Raw genomic sequence first — 20573 nt, 5'->3', positions numbered from 1 at the left:
CGTCACGTCACGTCACGCCACGCGCCCCGCCCCGCCCCACCCCGCGCTGCGTCACGCCCCTCGCGGTGCGCCCCGCCCCGCGCCGCTCGCGGCGACCTGGCGCCCCCTGCAGGAGCGCCCCGGGATTACCGCCCGAGCTGGGCGCCTCGAGGAGAAGCGCGAAAAGCAAGCCTGACCTGCACATTCCAGGCCCGCGGTCCCCAAGCCCAGCTTCTGCAGACCTGCGTCGGCCTCCGGGATCCAGAGGACCACCAGCACCCCCAGCGATTCCGATGCACAGACGGGGTTAGGGCTCCTTGGCCTGGAAGGGCTGCAAAGCGGACTCCTCCGGGGCGCTTCTGCAACATCAACTACCCCGGGCCCCCATGCAGAATCTACGGGGAGGAGGGCTGTACGGCTCAAAAGTGCCCCAGGTGTGCTGTGTAAACTGCAGTGAACACTTTTGGTAGGGGACAGGTGCCTAAGTAGGTAGGCTAGAGGCCTTAGGAGTCAGGCGCAGTCTCCTCCAGTTCCTGGCTGCCTTTGCTTCCTGGTGACTTAACCTCTCTCAAGTTTGTTCTCCTTGTCTGTAAATGAGACTGATTCCAGCTCCCTGTTGAACTGTTGTGGGAATCAAAGGAGACAACGTGAGGGGTCAGGGGTGGACAGTGAGCTCTAGAAGACCTCTCTCCATCCCGTCTCCACACAGAGGGACCACCACCTGCTCCTGGTCTTCACCCTCAACAGCCTCCACTGACACCCTTAGAAAGCAAGAACACCTTTTCTCCTTGCTCTCAGACTTCGGAATTCACCCTTACTCGTTACACTAAGTAGAAACTGGTTCCAGGCTGCAACAGCCAAATCATATTAACCTAAGCCATATGGGAGTCTATTATAAAGGTACAACGGGCAACGATGGGGAATAAGGAGGCTACCTGGAATTAAGCAGCATTTTCTTCCCCGCCCCCCCCCAGATCTGCTTCATTGTTCTCATTTTGCCTAATCCCCCCCCACCCCCCCCACCCGCTTCCAGAATATGATCATTGTAACTTTCTGGAGTTTACTCATTAAATGATCCAACAATAGAAAAACCAGATCACTCTTTCCCTACCACTTTCAAATACCTGGGAAAGCAATGCTGATTGGCCAAGTTAGTGTCAGGTGCTCTCTGATCATTGTAACTAGAGGAGTAGGATCTCTTTGAATTAAAGTGACTGCCAAGATGTAAGAGGTACTGGTAGGAGGCTCTAACACACTTCATTTTCCAACATTTCTAGATTAAAATGTGACTTGGTTAAATCTTGACCAGTGCTTCTCAAACTTTTTTTTTTTTTTAAGATTTTATTTATTCATTAGAATATACAGAGAGGAGAGAGAGAGGCAGAGACACAGGCAGAGGGAGAAGCAGGCTTCAGCAGGGAGCCTGAGGATCACGCCCGGGACTGAAGGCAGCGCTAAACTGCTAAGCCATCCAGGCCGCCCCTTCTCAAACTTTTTTTTTTTTTTAAAGATTTTATTTATTTATTCATGATAGACATGGGGGGGGGGGTGGGCAGAGACAGAAGCAGGCTCCATGCCAGGAGCCTGATGCGGGACTCAATCCTGAGACTCCAGGATCGTGCCCTGGGCCAAAGGCAGGCACCAAACCGCTGAGCCACCCAGGGATCCCCCCCCTTCTCAAACATTAATGTGCATTCAAGTCACCTGGAAATCTTGTTAAACTGTAGATTCTGACTCAGTTGCCTGAGTTGGGGCCTGACATTATGCATTTCTACATTGCTCCCAGGTGATGCTAGCAGCGGCCTGTGAAACATTTTGTGTTGCAAGACACCATACTGTGAGCTACGTAAGGATGAGGACTCCATTCCACTCATGACTCCATCCTCAGTGTCCAGCAAGGACTTGGTGCAGCCTCTGAACCTAATATTTATTGAAGTTCTTGCATAAAACCTTAACCCCTTCTCACAGATAAAGCCTGAAAGGAAGCCTTTTCTTCTAAGGTCTTTCCTAAGGTTCTTTCTCTTATACCCCCAAATAACTACAAGGAGAAGGGGGGCAAAGGGCAGAATTCTTTTTGCTACTTTTGAGATTATTACTTAAATGTCCTCAGATGAAAACACTTCAAGATTCATGCCTTCCCCTTATCCCTTCATACCTTCATCTATTGACTTCCCAAATGGTCCCCTCATTTACTAAAGGCTTTGGCATCTAACAGCCTTCCTTTCAGCCTTGCCAAGCTATCACAATCATGGGTGACTCCCAAGGCCACATAACACTTGTATTTTCCAGAATCCTTACCTCCAGTGACCTTCATCCTCACACCACTTCAGCAATCCACCGCCATGTTCATACTCACATTTCGTCATTTACTGGACCTGCTCCACCTCTGAAGTATCATATTCCCAAATCTTATCCCCGGTTTTACCAATTCTTTTTTTTTTTTTCACGTTTTAAAACTTTATTTGCATATTAAAAAATTTGTGCATTCCAATAATTAAAATCATTTGAACAAAAAAATGGCACTCTGATTAAACTGCATTTTAACAGCCTGCAAGATACCTTGGGCCAGCGTGGTTTTTTACTCTAGATCTCACTGTCCTCCCACCCAGCTTCTTCCTTCACCAACATGCAAGTTCTTTTCCTTCCCTGCCAGCCAGCCAGACAGGCAGATGGGAAAGGCAGGCGCCTTCGTTGTCAGTAGTTCTCCATTCTTTGATGTGAAAAGGGGCAGCACAGTCATTTAAACTTGATCCAACCGCTTTGCATCTTACAAAGTTAAACAGCTAAAAGAAGTAAAATAAGAAGGCAATGCTTGTGGAATGTACAGTGCATATTGGCGGCGCACGCCTCATTACGATTCGCCTGCTTGCTTCTCCTGTTCAATCGTTTCTTTCGAAGGCAGTGGATTTTTCTCTTGCATTTCTGTTTTCTTCAATTCCGACTTATCGAATTTCTCAATCTCAGCCATATCGGGTTTGTCAGACATGGTTGCAGAGGAAGCGGAGCGCGGTGCACGAGCGAGCTGGAGAGAGGAGAGGGATCCGGTCTGCGCTGCGGTCGCTGCCGAATCCAATTCTTTAACCTTAGCCAGATCTCCAGTCTCTCAGCTATTGCATATTCTTACAAGCTGTGAGCTCCCCTCTGGCTTCACTCCCTTTCTAGCTAGCTGGTCTAAACTCCACGAGATCTGAACTTCAATCAGTGGAAACAACCAGATGCCCTTCAGTAGGTAAGTGGATTAAACAAACTGTGGTACATCCAGATAATGGAATATAATTCGGTGCTTAAAAAAAAAGGGCTATCAAGCCATGAAAACTTGGAAGCTTAAATGCATATTACTAAGTGAAAGAACCTTATCTGAAAAGCCTGCATACCATATGATCCCAAGTCCATGAAATTCTGGAAAAGGCAAACATAAGGGGACAATAAAAAAGATAATTGCTTATGAGGGTGGGGATTAAGCGGGAATGGAGAAATGAGCAGCAGAGTGCAGAACGTAAGATTTTTTTTAGGGCAGTGAAAATACTCTATATTATGGTGATGGATATATGTCATACATTTGTCCAAACCCAAAGAATCTGCACCAAGAGTGAACCCTAGGGCAATTATGATGTGTTAATGTAGGATCATCCCTGGTAAAAACGTACCCCTATGTAATCCAGAGACCTTCTTACCCATCATATGTCTCATCCAAGAAGACATGTGTGATAATCATTGCAGCGATGTTTGTAATAGCAAAATACTGGGAATTTAAATGTATGCCAACCCACCAACAACAGAATGCATAAATTAGTGTCTTTGTAAAATACAATAACTACCACTATTTATAATAGAGTACGAGGAATTATTTTTAAAAAACTATGTTGAACCAAAAAAAGCAAACTGCAAACTGTTCCATAGTATGCTATCATACATATAAATATTAACAACCTATAAAACAAGGGATGGGTTAAATAGGTGATGGGGATTAAGGAGTGCAGTTGTGATGAGCATCAAGTGATGTATGGAAGTGCTGAATTACTATATTGTACACCTGAAATTACTATAACATGCTGTTAACTGGAATTACTTGAAAAAACCCTGTAAAACAATTATTTTTTTTAAAGATTTATTTATTTATTTATTCATTCAGAGAGAGCGAAGAGAGAGGCAGAGACACAGGCAGAGGGAGAAGCAGGCTCCATGCAGGGAGCCCGATGTGGGACTTGATCCCGGGTCTCCAGGATTACACCCCGGGCTGCAGGCGGCGCTGAACCACTGTGCTACCGGGGCTGCCCAAAACAATTATTTTTAATGCCTATGAACACACATGTAGTGGAAGCATAAAACATAAATGGTAAATTCAACAATGAATTATTGACAAAGGTTATCTATGGGAGGGCAGTAGGGACATTGGGATTAGGGAGTCACAGGAGCCCAAATGTATCTACTAATAGATTTCCTTTAAAAAATAATTCTGAGCAAATATGGCTAATTTTAAGATTTGATTAATTTATATGGTATGAGGGTAGAGTTGGTATCAGCATGTTTATTATATTGATTATATTATTTGTATGATTGAAGCCATACACAATTTAAAAAATTTGAATACATAGTAAAATCAATGGCTGAAAAGGTTTATGGAAACAAATTCAGTCTCAAAGTATCAATCCACAAATTATTCATTACAAGAGGAAAAAAGACAGCTTTTGCAATGGAGAGGTGTGTCAAGCACTACCTTAATTGAGCAAACTTAAAATAATGGGACAAACTCATATGTACCTCCTAATATGATATACTGAAGGCATATCACCCACAGAATTGTATTCTTGCCAAAAATGTTTAACCTGAATTAGAAAAAACAAAAACCGGGGGACCTTCTCCAAAACAGCTAACATGTCACGTTAAACACCTCTCCCCTGAAAAGGTAGGGGAACCATTTCTGAATCAAGGAAACAAGAGAGAACTAAATGTAATGTGATTCTTGATTTAATTTTGGGTAAAAAAAAAAAAAAAAAGTTCTAGAAGCACATTTTGGGGGCAACTGAAATTTGAATACGGACTGAATATTAGAAAATTTTATGGCACTTTATTAGCAAACATCTTACGTGTGATAATGGTATTATGATTTGGAAGGAAATACTTGCTGAAATATTATGGATAAAGTGTCATGATGTCTACAATCTACTTTCAAACAGTTAAGGGGAAAAAGCCAGTATATATACACATACAAAAAAAATAAAGCAAATGAGCAAAATGTTAACGGTTGGTGAAGCTACAGGTTCACTGTACTTTTCTTTCAACTCTTGTGAAGAGACATTTTTCAAAATAACTTGGGAAAACAAATATTTAGAAAAGGCTCAATTGTGTATGAATAGCTTTTATAGCTCAAGATAAAATTCAGACATTTTTATACAACACTATTTTATGAAAAATACAATAATAAACTCACCTTTTTTTCTTATCCCACCAAACACAGTAACTCAGCGAAGAGGCTGTATTACGATCCCTTGCTTATTTAGTATTTTTTAGGAATAGATGAACCTACGCTTTAAATGCTAAAACTTAAAAACCAAAGTTCTACAGTGTTTTGACCCCCTCTGCTTTGCTGCAGAGCACAAGCTGCACCTAACAGCCCCTTTCTACATCCCAGGTAACCATGCCAGTCAGGCCCTGAGAGCTTCTCCCTCCGGATTTGTTATACAAATAGCATCTCTGGCCAGTCTTCTAGGCAACACACCTGCAGCTGCAATCCTTCAATGCCCTCCCTCCCCACACATTTTCCAGTGTCCAATTTCCGTTCCACTCTGCTGTAGTTTTGAAGAAATGATGGGAAAACAAGAAAACAGTTTAGTGAATTTAAAAATCTTAACCTTCCATTTACCTTCACATTCCCAAGGCTTAAAAAATGCTTTGATTCTGTGCTCCAGGCTCCTTTCTGATTCTTTCTGGGCTCCTGTCTGTGTTCAGATGGTACAGGTCACCATATGCCCAAACAGGGTTATAGTTACTACTCCATGGTGGGCCCACTTATTCATGCATTCACACTCCTCTATGATTTCTGTTTATTAGCAGGATGCTTTCCAGCTAAAGACTAATGTTTATAAATGGTGGGCAGTTAATTCACTTCAAAATATAACAATGGCAGAGCCCTTTTAAAAGTTGTTAAAAGGTCATGGAAATGATAAAAGTTTGTTTTAAAAAACCAACACTGTATAACTACATATAAATTTTCTGCTACTGCCTGAATCAAGACTCTCCCTTTCTGCAACCTCTCCTACATATTGGGCTGAAATACTTATTGGCTAGAAAGGGAGAAAATGGACTTTGAGATGATGTAGTCACTTGAACATAAATACAACTGGGCAAGAGGTAGAGTGATCATTGTATACATTCTTTTGCCCTAACTGTAGCCATCATATTAATTACATGAGAAATATTGGTAGGTGATTAGTTTGGGAAATTTAACAATCATTTCTAAGGAACGAATGCAAATTATTATAGTCATTTACATGCAGAAAAGAAAAAAATTAGGAAAGAGATGGCTTCATTTCTTGGGACATTTCTATAACACATTCACAGTACTGAGTACACTATTCTTTTATTTATTTATTTACTTATTTATTTAAAAATAGTTTATTTATTTGACAGAGAAAGAGAAGCAGGGGGAGTGGCAGGCAGAAAGAGAAGGAGAAGCAGACTCCCCACCGAGCAGGGAGCCCGAAGAAGGGCTTGATCCCAGGACCCGGGGGATCATGACCTATAGCTGAAGCATGCTATAGCAGCATGATAGGATCATGACCTATATGCTTAATGGACTGAGCCACCCAGATGCTCCTTACATACACTGTTCTGTGAAAGAGCACAGCCATAGTTTATTGTCCACTCTACCCCAGGGAGTAACCCTGATTATCACAGAAGTGGAATATAGATAACAAAAAGATAAAAAATTGGAATTTTCAGATTATGCCTTTAATAGAACATTCAGAATTATATCCCTAATGAGAAAACACCACTGTGAAAAGTTTGTTAGGTTCCCGTTAATGTTGATCATTTTCTAGGTCAAATTTCAAAAGACTAACCAGATATTTTGTTTTTTAAAAAGTATTTATTTTTTTACTAGTGAGCTTGGAACCAGGCAAAGAAATTTACAGAAAAGATGTCCATATATAAAGAAAGAAATAGCAAAATATTTTTTGGTCATAATTTAGAAACAAATCTATAAAAAGGGGACAGTTTCCCCCAATTCATCTCTTCCCTAGAAGAGTATAAGCACAGGCCCTCAGTTCCTTGATATCCTCAGCAGGCCTCGGATACGTCTGACTAGAGCTTGTATGAAACTATAGCGAGATCGAACTTTTGAGTACAATCCTTCAATGTCCAGAAGTTTCTTTTGTAGTGATTCTCCAAAAGCGTTGATGGCATCAGCCTGAAGCTAGAGGTAATACAGATGATGTTATTATTAAAATTACAGTCTCAATTATTTCTTTTATTCTATGTCTTCCTATTTAAAATACCTTGGAATTTTTGTAATGTGGTCCTTTCTCCCTCATGTAGCTAATTAAACATTTACATTTCCATGTTAGAATTTATTGGTATGAAATTGTTTCTCCCCCCTTTCCTGTCTTATATAAATGTGTAAAATTTTAAATAGGAACAAATGTGGATGCTGTTGATATATAGTCATATACACAAAAACACTTCCTGAAGGGTGATACAAGAAGCTGTTAGGAGTGGATGCCTTTAGGGAAAGAAACAGGTAAGGTGGAAAGAAGCTCTTACTTTTACTTGATTTTTCAACTAGAAAGAAAAATTGCTTGTGTATATTTTCAAAGAATATAAAGAGAGGAGAAGAGCCTGGTATACACTTTAGAATTCATGTATTTTAGAATGCATAAGTAGTTTCAGATGGATTCTTTTGGCATTATCCTGAAACACTAAAATTGAGTAAAAAATTAGATGAATCTACCTGCCTTCAGTTTTGCAGTAAAATCAAAGCACAGAGGGAGAAAGTTATTTATTAACCCTATAGTTTAACTTTATAATAGAACAGTCTAATGAAACAGAATTAGTCTAGTCATTAATTCAACACATATTTATTAAACATCTTCTGAAAGATCTATTTGGCTAATTCTGCCCATGGCCTCATTGAACATTGACTTCCCTAAACAAACCTAGCCAAAATATGAATTACATTATGAAGTCAACTAAGGGGCAGATAGTAGTCAGGGCTGGGATGAGAGCACGCTATGTATGACGTCTGGGTAGGTATGGTCTGGAGAATACTCTTTCCTGGATAAACTCAACCCTCAGCTTTAAGAAAGGCAGTGACCAAGAGGGACTAGGGAAAAGCACAGGCTTTATCTCATTAGGGCTACGGACACTCAGATGCCTAGCAGCAAATCTAGTTGCAATTCAGTTTATCTAACATGCCTACCCTGCTAACTGCTTTGTTCCTAACATTCCTATTAGATTCATATGAGGTTTTCACTTTGTTTTTGGAATGCTCTTCATCATTCCAACATTATTGGTCAAGAGGTTACTAAGTACATAATATATAGTATTATAGTCTCCTGCAATGGAACTTTTAATGGCTATTCATAATCTCTCCATTAAAATTATTTTCTGAAAAATTAAGTGCTAAGTGACACGTTGTGCCTAAGAAGTCTGCAAAGTCTAGAAACTGGGAGTTTCCAGAACACAATACCTACTAACGACTGAACTCTCATAATGGTCCTTCCAGGCACTACAGCCCTAGGAGCCTCACATATGAAACTTCATTTCATTCTGACAAAAACACTTTGAGGCTGAACTATCCTTCCCTTCAGTGAGGAAATGGAGGCTCAAAAGTAACTTGTTTGAAGTCCCGTAGCTGTTAGGTGGCCAGGCTAGAAATAAAATCAGGTCTTTGTACACAACTCTTGAAAATCATCATCTTACTAACATACTAGGCTTTTCCTTTTTCCTTTCAAAAAAGAAAAAGAGTATGAGAACAGAACCTCACCTGGTCTAAGTCATGTTGGCTCACTCCTGTCAGTCCACTTCTAAAATCTAGGTTGGTTTCTGAAGTGAAGGAATCTGGAGATAAAAGACACAGTCAAACCAGCTTTACAACTATGTATCTACCATACAGTAGAAGAACCTGAAGATAATGAACCAATATCATGAAACACATGGGTCAAGGCTGAGAAATCTATCTCAACTTCCAGTAAGTATAAGCCCTTGGGGAGCATTTCACTGGTCTAGGCCAGGATTCATAAGCTTTTCTTCCATTTCTTTCCCACTAAGGGATCCAATATATGCTCATGGCTCAAAGAGGCTCAATGTAGCAATAAGAATCACAGCTTAGGCTGACCCACTTCCATTCTTTAGGAAAATTATTTGTGACCAGGGAATTCTGGAGCTGGCCAGCCCTTAACTGCAAGAAGCTGAAGAGCGGTATCTCAGATGTTCTTATGCTCCACCCAATCTTCCATGAATAGACGTAAAATACAAGAAACAGCTCTATCTAATAAGTAAGTAGCTCTCCATTGCCCAACCACTCTCAGTAACTTGGAAACAGAAGAAGTAAATAAAAATGTAACTAGTTCTTCAAGGCACTGAAATCTGTAGGTGTGTATGGTTCACTAATTTTCATAATAAAATTTACCTTGTAGTCTTCTGCTTTTAAATAAGGTTCTGGAGGCAAACAAGGAATCTTGAGAATCTGTGGGCGTGCAGTGTAACAAGTAGTACTCCAGATGGCGCCAAAGAATAAATAGGCAGGTCTCTATGATAACTACAGAGAGCTCTGACTAAAGGAAAACAATCTCATCAAACCAGTTTCTGAGGAGGAAAACAGAGGAGAGCTGGATCTACCTCGTGACATACCCACCACCTTCCACTGAAGGTGTCTCCCCAGAAGGCAGCAAACTGTGGTCAGAGGAAGGAGTCAGGGACCATGGGGTGCTGCACCAGCACAGTCAACAATTGTCCCTGCCTCCCGTCCAGAGTGACTGTAGACATTATCAGGATTATTAGCTACTCTGAACAAAAATTTCAATTTGGAAATAGATCAGGCACTGGCACTTACTGGGGAAAAAAAAATCATGTCCCAATATGTCCCTTTTATACAGTTTTGCTGTGTGAGAATCAGTAAACAGTTCCCGCATTTAAAGATTTTCTTAAAGGTCACCACCACTCAAGTTCCCACTGTGACTTCATTAAGGATACAAGAACAGAGGGAAAGCAGTTTGGCTCGATTATTGATCAACTTCACCAAACGCCGTCTTGCTAGAACATATTTCTGGGCAGTAGAGATTTTCTCAACACCAACAGGCATCACAGACTGACACAACTGAGAATCAGAAACAAACGCAGGATTAGCGATTACATAAACTAACAGAAACTTCATGAAGAGAGGGTCACTTATGACAGGCCCTGCAAAAAAACAAAGAAGTTTAAACATTCCTGCAGATGAGAGTTATCATCTGGTTAGGAAGCTGGTAACTTTATAAAACCGAGAGCCAAAGTAGTGGAATTCACAAATGAAGACTCCTCTGCCGATTTCTGCAAAAGGTCTTATCTCTGTAACAGATGTTTCCAATCTGCTGAGGGGCCGACCAACCCTGAATCTCTTGTCAAACTAAAACAAAATTCAACAGTAGGTTTTTCAGGCCGTGGGTCTAACAACGCCATGGAGATTTTCTGTAACAGCTGTCATGTATCTTCTGAAGAAAATGTAAAAGCCGATTTCTACAGCATTAACTAAAATAGGCTCATCAACCAGAACCTCCTTTCATCACACCTCTGTTTGGCATAAGCACTGCGGTCCGATTCAAAATTCAGCTGCTGGGTTGGACAGAAGGCAAACTGAAGTGGGGCTGGGAGGGCACCGCACACTTGCCAGGAAGGCTGCCGTTTCTCTGGCGAGTGCTGGTGTCACCCGTAAGCTACGTGTGTTGGGGAAGGGCTGCCAGATGTAAAGCCCCCCACTTCAGGGATTACTAGAACCTCATCAGTAACTCCCGCCTCAGGACCTGCTAGCTGTGTGGCTTTGGGTAAATTATTCAAACTTCCAGGGCCTCCACTTCCTCATCTGAGAAAATAGGAGTGGCTACACTATCTGCCTCATGTATTGCAACAGAACTTGTCTGGCACATCAGAAACACCCACCAACTGCTCCCTATGATTGCTGGAAGCAGGCAAGAGGGAGGAGGTTTTGACTACTCTGAAGAGTAATGTGGAGCTTTTCAGGACAGTTGGTGCAAAGGAGGAATGGCAAAATGGCTCCACATCTAGGCTGCCACGGGCCACCAGGGAGCTTCAGCACCGGCCAGGGTATGCCTTGTGTCATTCAGCTGTGCCGGATGGGAGAGAAAGTGGCTACTTAGGATGTAAGCCTAGCGACTCAGTATCTTTAGCTACAATATCGGTGAATGATTCTGGGTCACTGAGGGCAGGCAGTCAAGTCTTATATGCTATCCCATTTGTCTGAAAAATTCTCTAAACAGATACTGAAGATGCTGAAGACACAGAGACCTCTTACTTAAGGGATCACTTCTACTGAATAAGCATCTGCAACAGAAACCCAGGTTTCTCAGCACAGATTTCAGAGTATGAATTACCAAAACTCTACTTCAAAAGCCAGCTGCCGTTCTACTGAAGGGTAGCAGGTGGTGTTCCTGAACAGATGCACTTCACCATCTTCCATTCAAGTGTTGCCCTGATTACCAGGTGTGGTGCTACGGGGAGGACTCTTCTTCAAACCACACAGAGGCATCATTTCAAGCCCTTTTATCACTGCATACATCATCTTTACACACAAGTCGGACACCAATATTTTGGTCATTAGGAAAAGCAAGGATTCTCCAAAATCTCCATGGCTCATTATAAGATTCATACCTCTTTTATCTCATCTGGTGGAAGCTGCTCTACATTCTGTAGCTTGTTGACACTCCGTCGGTGACTGTCATAATAGCTGAAGAAATCATTAGCGCTCTGTTTCAGCAGGTAGACAATAATGCCCAAACCTGGCAGGCGCCAATATGGAATCACTGGAGCTTGGGTATCTAATAGAGTTGATAATAAAAACAGAATGTTCCACTTACAAGAATATTAAATGAATTTCAAATGACCTGTTTTAAAACAAGGGATGCCCAGAACTGAAGGGCATGTAAACTATTATTAAAACCAACCCACAACTACTTTTAAATACTTCTGACAGTTCAGAGGAGTGGTGAAGTGCCATGGTGATCTGGGACTCAAATCTAGGCAGTTCATCATCAGTCTCTGTTCTTAACTGCTAGCTTAAACTGCTTCTCTACAAATGAATATTCCTGAATCTACCACAAACCCACCCCCTCCTGTGTCTACGACTGGCAAAGGTTAAGTTTGCTGATTAAATCTTTAAAGAGTCTAAGGAAGAATAAAGACCAATATATATTAGGCTTCATAAAGTTCATCAAGTATTAAAGATCGGAGAATGGCCTAGTATGTGAAAGACAGGCTCAAAGTGAAAAGAAAGCAAGTGAAATTTTAATTGTTAGTGATGATTATTAATGTTTTTGAAGAATAAATGACAAAACTATAATTTCATTTGAAAATGTTATGATCAGGCTCAACTTAACTTGTTTTAAAATGTTAGATTCGGGGCAGCCCCAGTGGCTCAGCGCTTTAGCGCTGCCTTCAGCCCAGGGCATGATCCTGGAGACCCGGGATCAACTCCCATATCAGGCTCCTGGCATGGAGCCTGCTTCTCCCTCTGCCTGTGTCTCTGCCTCTCTCTCTCTGTCTCTCATGAATAAATAAATAAAATCTTAAAAAAAAAAAAAAAAAGATTCAAGGGGGAAGAACGGAGCCCCTTGGACACTTTATAATGGAGTTGCACAGAGTTGTTAGTTCCTGGCACCATTTACATGAAACAGTGGTTAGATACTGTTAAACTAATATACTTTAATAACACCATCCTACTAAATCTTTTATGTGATTAAGCAATTTTCAGGGAAAATAAGATCTTGAAGATGAAAATGTGACAAAATGATTTGCAGAAAAATCACAGAGCAAGCACCACTAACATCCGAATAGACTGTCTTCTGAGGGTCCCATGGGATAACAGCTTTCATCAACCCACAACCCTCACATTCCAGATCTCACCTACTGGGTCCTTAGGAAATCACAGACTATGTCAGTTTACTTAGCATCCACACTTTACTTTGCTGTGATACAGAAATTTGGAGCTATACTACGAGACCCAATTCAGACACTACCTTCAGCTTAACATGATCTTGCGCATAAACCGTCTGTTATGTTTGTACATTTTTCACCCAGCTAGTTTACTTGCCCATCTTAGATACTTTCTTTGGGGTCTCAAATACTATTCAAACCCAAAGCTCTTTGAAATTTATCCTTAGAAAATCTTGAATTTCTCTGTCCTCTTGAGCTCTCTAACCTATCCACAGGACTGACACCAGTACCTCCTTACTGATCTTTCTTAAAGTCATTGACAAATTTTCCCACTAATTACACATAAAGAAAAGAGCTGCATTTCACTGGAGCCATCTAGAGCTTATTTTAATCACAGCAACTTAATCCTCAATTACAGCAAGAAAGAAGTCCACTCACCTTGCCGAGGTCCGTCTCTGTTAATGGTTTCTGACAGGCTCGGGGTGAAGAGACACATGGCATGCTGGAATGTGGGGGAGCTCTGTAACATGAGTGACTGGCAATATTCCATGACATTGGCACAGATCTACAAGGAAAAACAGTAACAAAAATATTAATTCCCCAAATGCCCAAATATCATGGAACTCCAGATTTGAAGGAGAACCAAGTTACTAAATCAATTTCTAAAATTACAACATTATAAATCAATGTGTAAAATCATTCACATCTGGTATCTTTATCATATGCTTCCAAAAATATAAAACCACATGTTCAAGAACGTATATACAATGCCCACCCCTCTCACCTGCTGCATGGCCAGTTCGAGTTCATCTTTCTTGCTCACTCTATCTCCCTCCACGTTTTCATCTTGAAATTTAAACTGGCGCAGTCTGTCAGAGCCTCCAAAGCGGCTTAGTAGTCCTAAACACTGGCGCTAAGAAAGAGAAAGATATTTTGTTCATATTTAATTGGCTAGGTCTAAAATCAGTGACCTCTCTTGGCGAGACATAAAGAAAACCTCATTCGGGAGTGGAATCACCTTTTAAAGGGTCTAATTTCTTACTTCCAACTGAGGCAAATAAAGTTAGCCCTATTAAAATTCACCTATTTGCAAATATTATTTGCTTGACAGTCAACTCATTAAAAGAACATCACTCTTTTTTTCTTTTAAGCAGTTAATCCCCATTACATTGTAAGCATTAGCCAAGAACATTCTGTTTCACACCAAATAATTCCTGGGTAGATACCCATTAAATAAACACAAGTTGATAAACACTGAGAAGCAAAATGAGATGGCAAACAGAAGACACTTTGTAACAAGCACATCCATAATTTTGTCTATGAAGGCTCAACTTTAAAGGCTGTTTCACTGAGGGCCGCTTCTGGGACTTCAGAAAGGGGGTGGGAACACACAGGGAGCCTTGGCAGATAAAATGAAAATGTCATCTGCTTGAAATGTTGGTACTTTTCCCCTGACAATACAGTTCTTCCTAAGGTTCTTGGAGGGAAAGAATAAGCTTTGCACAATATATCTAAATGGTTGAAATCAGAGACATGGGTTCCAACAGGAGGTACCTGACCTCTTGTTATGAGACCTGAAACAGGTTACTTAACCTCCACAAGTCTCAACGCTCACATTCCTAGGATACAAATAGTGATTACTACCTTATCAGATTGTGGTCAAGATTATCTGAGACAATGAATGAATCATATTTATATTAGTAATACAGTGCTCTGCACATAGAAAGTGGACCATAAAAACGTACTTTAAAACTAGCATGGCACACACACACACACCTACATACACATACAGACACAAACAGATATAATATAAAACAGCTTATGTAAACTGATGTTAGTTTACATAATAAGATTGGTAAGCCAAAACATATTAAGAAGACAATATATGGGACGCCTGGGTGGCTCAGCAGTTGAGCGTCTGCCTTTGGCCCAGGGCATGATCCCAGAGTCCCAGGATCGAGTCCTACATCGGGCTTCCTACATGGAGCCTGTTTCTCCCTCTGCCTGTCTCTGCTTCTCTCTCTGTGTCTCTCATGAATAAATAAAATCTTAAAAAAAAAATAAGACAATATAAATGTATTTTGCCAAAATAGTTGTATCTATTTTTAAAATATTACCTGCTGTTTGCTACCCTTACAGATAATACAAGATGCACTAACACATTTCTAGAGGTCACCTTGTGAAATAGCCTCAAAAATATCTTTTTCTCCCTACCAAACAAGAAAAATTAGAAGAAAAAAAAAAGAAGAAAAAAATAAAAGAGTATCTGAGTTCGGCTGGTAACAGTGCAACTCTTTCTGGAGTGCTGTTTGATAATGACTCACCATGTACTCTGTATGTATATTTGGGCCTAGTGAGACCAGTTATGTTTTCTAACCTATAGCTCAAAAATGTGTACACAAAATTGATGACAGCAGTTTTATTTTGGAAACTTGAAAAAACAGTTCACGAAGAGAACTGGTTAAGAAAACTACTGTATTGGGGCCTCTGGGTGGCTCAGTCAGTTAAGCATCTGCCTTCAGCTCAGGGTCCTGGGGTGGAGCCACACTTTGGGCTCCCTGCTCAGTGGGGAACCTGTTTCTCCCTCTCCCTTTGTTACTCCCCCACTTGTGCTCTCTCTCTCTCAAATAAATAAAATCTTTTAAAAAAGAGAAAACTACTATATCAAAAACAATAAAATATAAATTCTAATATATAAATTAATATTGTGCAGCTAAACAAAAGTGAAGCTGCTCAGATCAAAGCAGGCCACGAGGCTCCCAGAAAGAATGTGATAAATATCTAGTTGACAAGTTATCTAGTATGTCTGAATATATTAAAAGGAGATTACACAACTGCGAGAGAGCTTGGGAATAAATTAGAAATAAGCACATAAAAACCAAGCAAATAAAGAAACAATTACTCACTCTAGGGAAAATACAAGGTTGCATATAAAAGTAACGTATCACATGGAATGACATAATGGAGCTGCACAAACTTAATCATAAATAACAATACTGATCTAATCAAAACTATGATATAATTATATTGAGTTTAGGGGAGGCATGAGAAATGTCCATATAATATGGCAGAAGAAAAGGAGAAAAAAAGATCTAAGTTCTCATCCTCCTTGATGGAAAATCAACAGATGATTCCTAAAATTCAAAAACAAGCGTATTTTTTCGAAATACCAAAAAAATCAATTAAAAACCATCAAGAGGGTTTTGTCCAAATCTAGGAAGCAGAACAAGAGCATGGGTGAGTGGACTGTTGTATTTTGCTGTTAAGTCTTAGAACAGCTACTCTGTAAAGAAATAAGAATCAATTACCTGGAATCTTCCAATATGTCCCTGTAGTTCCATTAGAGATCCTTCATTTACATCAACATCAAGTTCACTTAATATACCTATAAAATTTGGAATGCTTTTAAATATAGTTTTATAATCAACAAAATAAAAACATTAAAAAAATTAGAAGAGTAATGCTAGCATTTTATACTCTACTAAAACTGGACACAGACTTAGGAGTCTGTGGGAAAGTTTTGGGAAATACAACTTTGCAAAGATTATAAACGTACCATTACATGTTCATTTATAAGCAATCTAAATCTAGATTGAATTAATAACTTTAAAAGGTATTTCTTAAAGTTTTTGAGATGGGGGCAACTGGGTAGCTCAGTGGTTGAGCATCTGCCTTTGGCTCAGGTTGTCATCCCTGGGTCCTGGGATTGAGCCCCACACTGGGCTCCCCGCAGGGAGCCTGCTTCTCCCCCTGCCTACATCTCTCTGCCTCTGTGTCTCTCATGAATAAATACATTTAAAAATTTTTTAATTTTTTAAATGAAGTTTTTGAGATAAATCCTTTTATTTATAAGCATAAAAGTTAAAATTTTCTAAACTCGACAATAAATAACTTTCTCATGAAAGAGTTCAGGATATTAAACCCTTATAACGAAATACATTTCTTTTCTCATTTAACTCTCTATACTATACCATTTGATTTTTTTTTTCTTTTCCCTTAAGCAAAGTACAGTTTGCACATACACAGAAAAGCTCCCATTCAACTTCTGTTTAGATTTATTACAAAATTCTGAAACTGATCAATTTCTTATAATACCAGAAAAAAACCCCACCCTTTATTTCTATGGAGCCCTCCAAGCAAATCCACAGGGCATCCTTCCTTTGTTCTGAGGTTATAGTCATGCTGAGGATCCACCTGCACCTGTCTTAGTACCCTAACTTTGTTTTTGCAATCCATTTAATTCCTTATTTCTAAGCATACACTCCAGAGCATGTACTGGAACCTTACTTATCCTTTGCTCCTCATAATGACAAGACCTCCTCTTTGTAGGTTTCTCAGCCCATGACCTCACACAAACCTACAGAAGATACTCCTACCATTTGGCACATACTGGCTTGCTATAACTCACCTGTGCCTCATTACTCCATCCCTTCCCACCTCCACCTCCTTTGGGAGTCTGTACCCAGAATCACCTTCTATTCCATTTTACCAAAATCTACCTTGCCAGAGAGGATTTTTCCTCATCATTTGAAAATATGTTCAGTTCTCCCTTATACTCCCAAAACCAAACAAACAAAAACCTAGTTAATATCAAATTCTTGAAATATTTTTTTCTACACTTGCTGCTTGTAATTTTAAGCCCTTCTTTCCCAACCTACCCCTTGAAAGCTGGATCATGTACCTAACACTATCATGGAATTCAGACCTTTTCCTCTTTGTCCTCAAACTTCCTGATCTCTGCAACATGCGTTGCTATTCCCCAGTTCTTTTTTATCCCCACCTGCTGCCTCTTCTTAAAAAGACTAGTTGGAGCACCTGGCTGGCTCAGTCAGTGGAGCACGCAAACTCTTGATTTTGAGGTTGTGAGACGGAGCCCCACACTGGGTATAGAGATTACTTAAAAATAAAATCTTAAAAAAAATATATACCAATTCTCAGTTTCTGTAAGACCCTTCTGTTAAGTGTCAACTGAGTCCTCTGTGTACCACTCAGATCGCTCTCAACTCCAAAACACTTTCCAGAATATTTGTGGGTCACAGAAAAAAATTAACCTGCTGTTTCAGTATTTGAAGAGGTAAAACATAACCAGTATAAGGCTAGGCAATATGGGGGACACAGTTAAAAACGGGCTTGTAGTTTAATGGGAGCATTTAAGATAAAAAATATACAGTAAAATTATGGGAGAATACAAAACAATATGTCATCAAGGGCTGAACTGCACAGAGTAGGGTTGACAGGAGTCAAAACTGTTAAAAGTTTAAAAAATTTGGGAGGGTACTTGGCATTATCTTTTAAAAAAATTTAAGTATATGTTTTCTGACCAAAAACTGTCAGGAATTTACCAAGCCTACCAGCTCAAACCTATAAAAACACATATGTATATAAACACACACACTGTTACTAAATGCCATACTATTGGAAATTTTAAAAAAGACTGGAAACAGTCAACATGTTACAGGGGTCTGGGTAAACAACAAAGATCTGGTTAACTCTTCACAAGTGGAAAATTATGTAGCCAATTTAAAAGAATGAGGTAGGAGCTCTATGTGATAATGAGAAAAGATCTGGAAAAAAGTCACAAAGCAGTGTGTATGGTATGATTTCATTTGTGTAGGGAGGGGACAACTTTACACCACATGCATAGAGATTTCTAGAAAAATAAACTGATAACTGATTCCTTTTAGAGAGCAGGAACTGCTGGTCATGGTACTTTTACTCTGTTCCTTTGTTTGAATTTATCATGATCATGTAAAAATAAACTGCTTTTCTAAATACAATCTTAATATGCGGATTACTCTGTTTATTTTGTTTGAATTTATCATGAGCATGTTCAACTGTGCTCTTCTACAAACAATCTTAATATGCTGAATACAATCTTAATATGCTGGTCAAATGATGCTATTAGCAAAATACAAAAATTTTAGGCATTTAAAAAAATTAATGACAGGAGACTTCATGAATAAAACCACCTTACCAGAGGTTTTGATAAAAGGCAAATTCTCTTTATACCTATTCTCAGCACTTTTGGGTGAAGATGGCAGAATGAAGTAGCATCATACAATGTCCCTCCTGTCATCAACCTACAAAATGAATGACATTCACCAAAAGAGGTGGGAGGATTTATGCCATAAATACTAAAAAATGGTGATGGCAAAGGAAAAAAAAAAACAAAGAAAATCCTGGTGAAGTAAACAGCATGTTTCAGCTCATGGCCCTTATTCCACTCTTAGACGCAGTGTGAAGGAAAGAAGATAAACCAAAACTCTTGCAAATATACGAGATAAACCAAAGACTCTTCAATTTGCAGAGAAGCCTTTTAGAGTAACTGGGTAAGGCCTCAAGAAATCAAGGGAAAACTGAGAAAAGGAGAGCCACTACAAAGCATCATGGGACCTTAAGGAGAGGTAAGAAGGAGGGCCTGACTGGTATCATCTAAAAACACTGGAATGAGTTGAGGAAATGAGCAGAGCTAAGCCTACAGGACTGAGATACACCACGACTGGATGGAGTAGAGGCTGTGCTCTCCTCCGTAGCAGCATGGGATCCAAGTGTTTCAAGAGGCACTGCACTCAGCCCTGCCAAACACTCCCAATATGAAGGACTCAAGCACTGACAGCCCTGGAGAGGAAAACATATTGGGGTTGGTGGGGTGGAATCATGGGCTGGCCTTAGATTTCTCTGTAGCAACATAAAAATGGAGGTAGTATAGCCTACAAGTTAACTGCACAGGCTCAGAAGCCATACTGGCTGGGAAACTACACTACCAGTATTATCTATGTGACTTTGGACAAGGCAACCTCTCTGTGCTTCAGTTCCCTCATCTGTAGGAGGAAAATTATAGTTCTACCTCATAAGACTGTTGTGAGAATTAAATAAATATGTTAAGTGTTTAAAATAAGTACTTGGTACACTATGCTTAATAAATATGAGCTATTATCATGAGCTACAAGTTCTGAGGGAAATCGTAATCAGCTATGCCATTGTTTAAGACTAGAAGCAACCTTTAAACGTTCATAAACATCAGGGAACTCAGGGACTACAATATACTTTTTCTTAGGGGACAGGACCACAGTATAAATCAAAAATAGCAAGAAATGGGGACACCTGTGGCTCGGTTGGTTAAGTGTTCAACTCAGGGTCCTAAGGCCTAGCCTGGCACCGGGCTCTGTGCTCAGCACAGAGTCTACTTGTACCTTCTCTCCCTCCCTCTGCCCCTCCCGCTGCTCACAAGGGTGCATGCGTGCTCTCTCTCCTTTCAAATAAATTTAAAAATCTTAAAAAATAAAATAAAATAATAAAACCAAGAGATAAATCAAAAGGAAGAACTAGGACTGGTGAAGCCATGGGAGAAAAAAGGTACTGCTGTTTTTCAATGAATGCATGTAAAAATATACAAGTAGGGATCCCTAGGTGGCGCAGCGGTTTGGCGCCTGCCTTCGGCCTAGGGCGCG

General features: G+C 40.0%; 2 protein-coding genes and 1 long non-coding RNA gene across 4 annotated transcripts in view; 1 reads left to right on the top strand and 2 right to left on the bottom strand.

The window, feature by feature from the left end:
• Positions 1-101: 101 nt before the first annotated feature.
• Positions 102-1971, top strand: LOC112670452 (uncharacterized). The gene is made up of 2 exons (XR_003142961.3): positions 102-413; positions 1766-1971. It is a non-coding gene; the product is annotated as an uncharacterized LOC112670452 (long non-coding RNA).
• A 436-nt stretch (positions 1972-2407) lies between these two features.
• On the bottom strand, positions 2408-3061 carry LOC112670450 (thymosin beta-4-like). Its single transcript, XM_035699516.2, has one exon. The coding sequence runs from the start codon at positions 2963-2965 to the stop codon at positions 2831-2833; it is 135 nt and encodes a 44-aa protein (XP_035555409.1). The 5' UTR covers positions 2966-3061; the 3' UTR covers positions 2408-2830.
• Positions 3062-7046: 3985 nt separating this feature from the next.
• NUP205 (nucleoporin 205) overlaps positions 7047-20573 on the bottom strand; it is a 79473-nt gene continuing 65946 nt past the window's right edge. For both annotated transcript variants that reach the window (XM_025464130.3, XM_025464131.3), the window contains 8 exons: positions 16431-16507; positions 13907-14035; positions 13561-13687; positions 11842-12008; positions 10171-10294; positions 9608-9736; positions 8963-9036; positions 7047-7393 (listed from right to left, as the gene is read on the bottom strand). In XM_025464130.3, coding sequence (XP_025319915.3) covers positions 7241-7393; positions 8963-9036; positions 9608-9736; positions 10171-10294; positions 11842-12008; positions 13561-13687; positions 13907-14035; positions 16431-16507 — 980 coding nt within the window. In that variant the 3' untranslated portion in view covers positions 7047-7240. The remainder of the gene's footprint in view (positions 7394-8962; positions 9037-9607; positions 9737-10170; positions 10295-11841; positions 12009-13560; positions 13688-13906; positions 14036-16430; positions 16508-20573) is intronic.

The sequence above is a fragment of the Canis lupus genome, chromosome 16 (assembly GCF_003254725.2).
Source record: "Canis lupus dingo isolate Sandy chromosome 16, ASM325472v2, whole genome shotgun sequence".
NCBI lineage: Eukaryota > Metazoa > Chordata > Mammalia > Carnivora > Canidae > Canis > Canis lupus.
This window is presented reverse-complemented; position numbering and strand designations above follow the sequence as displayed.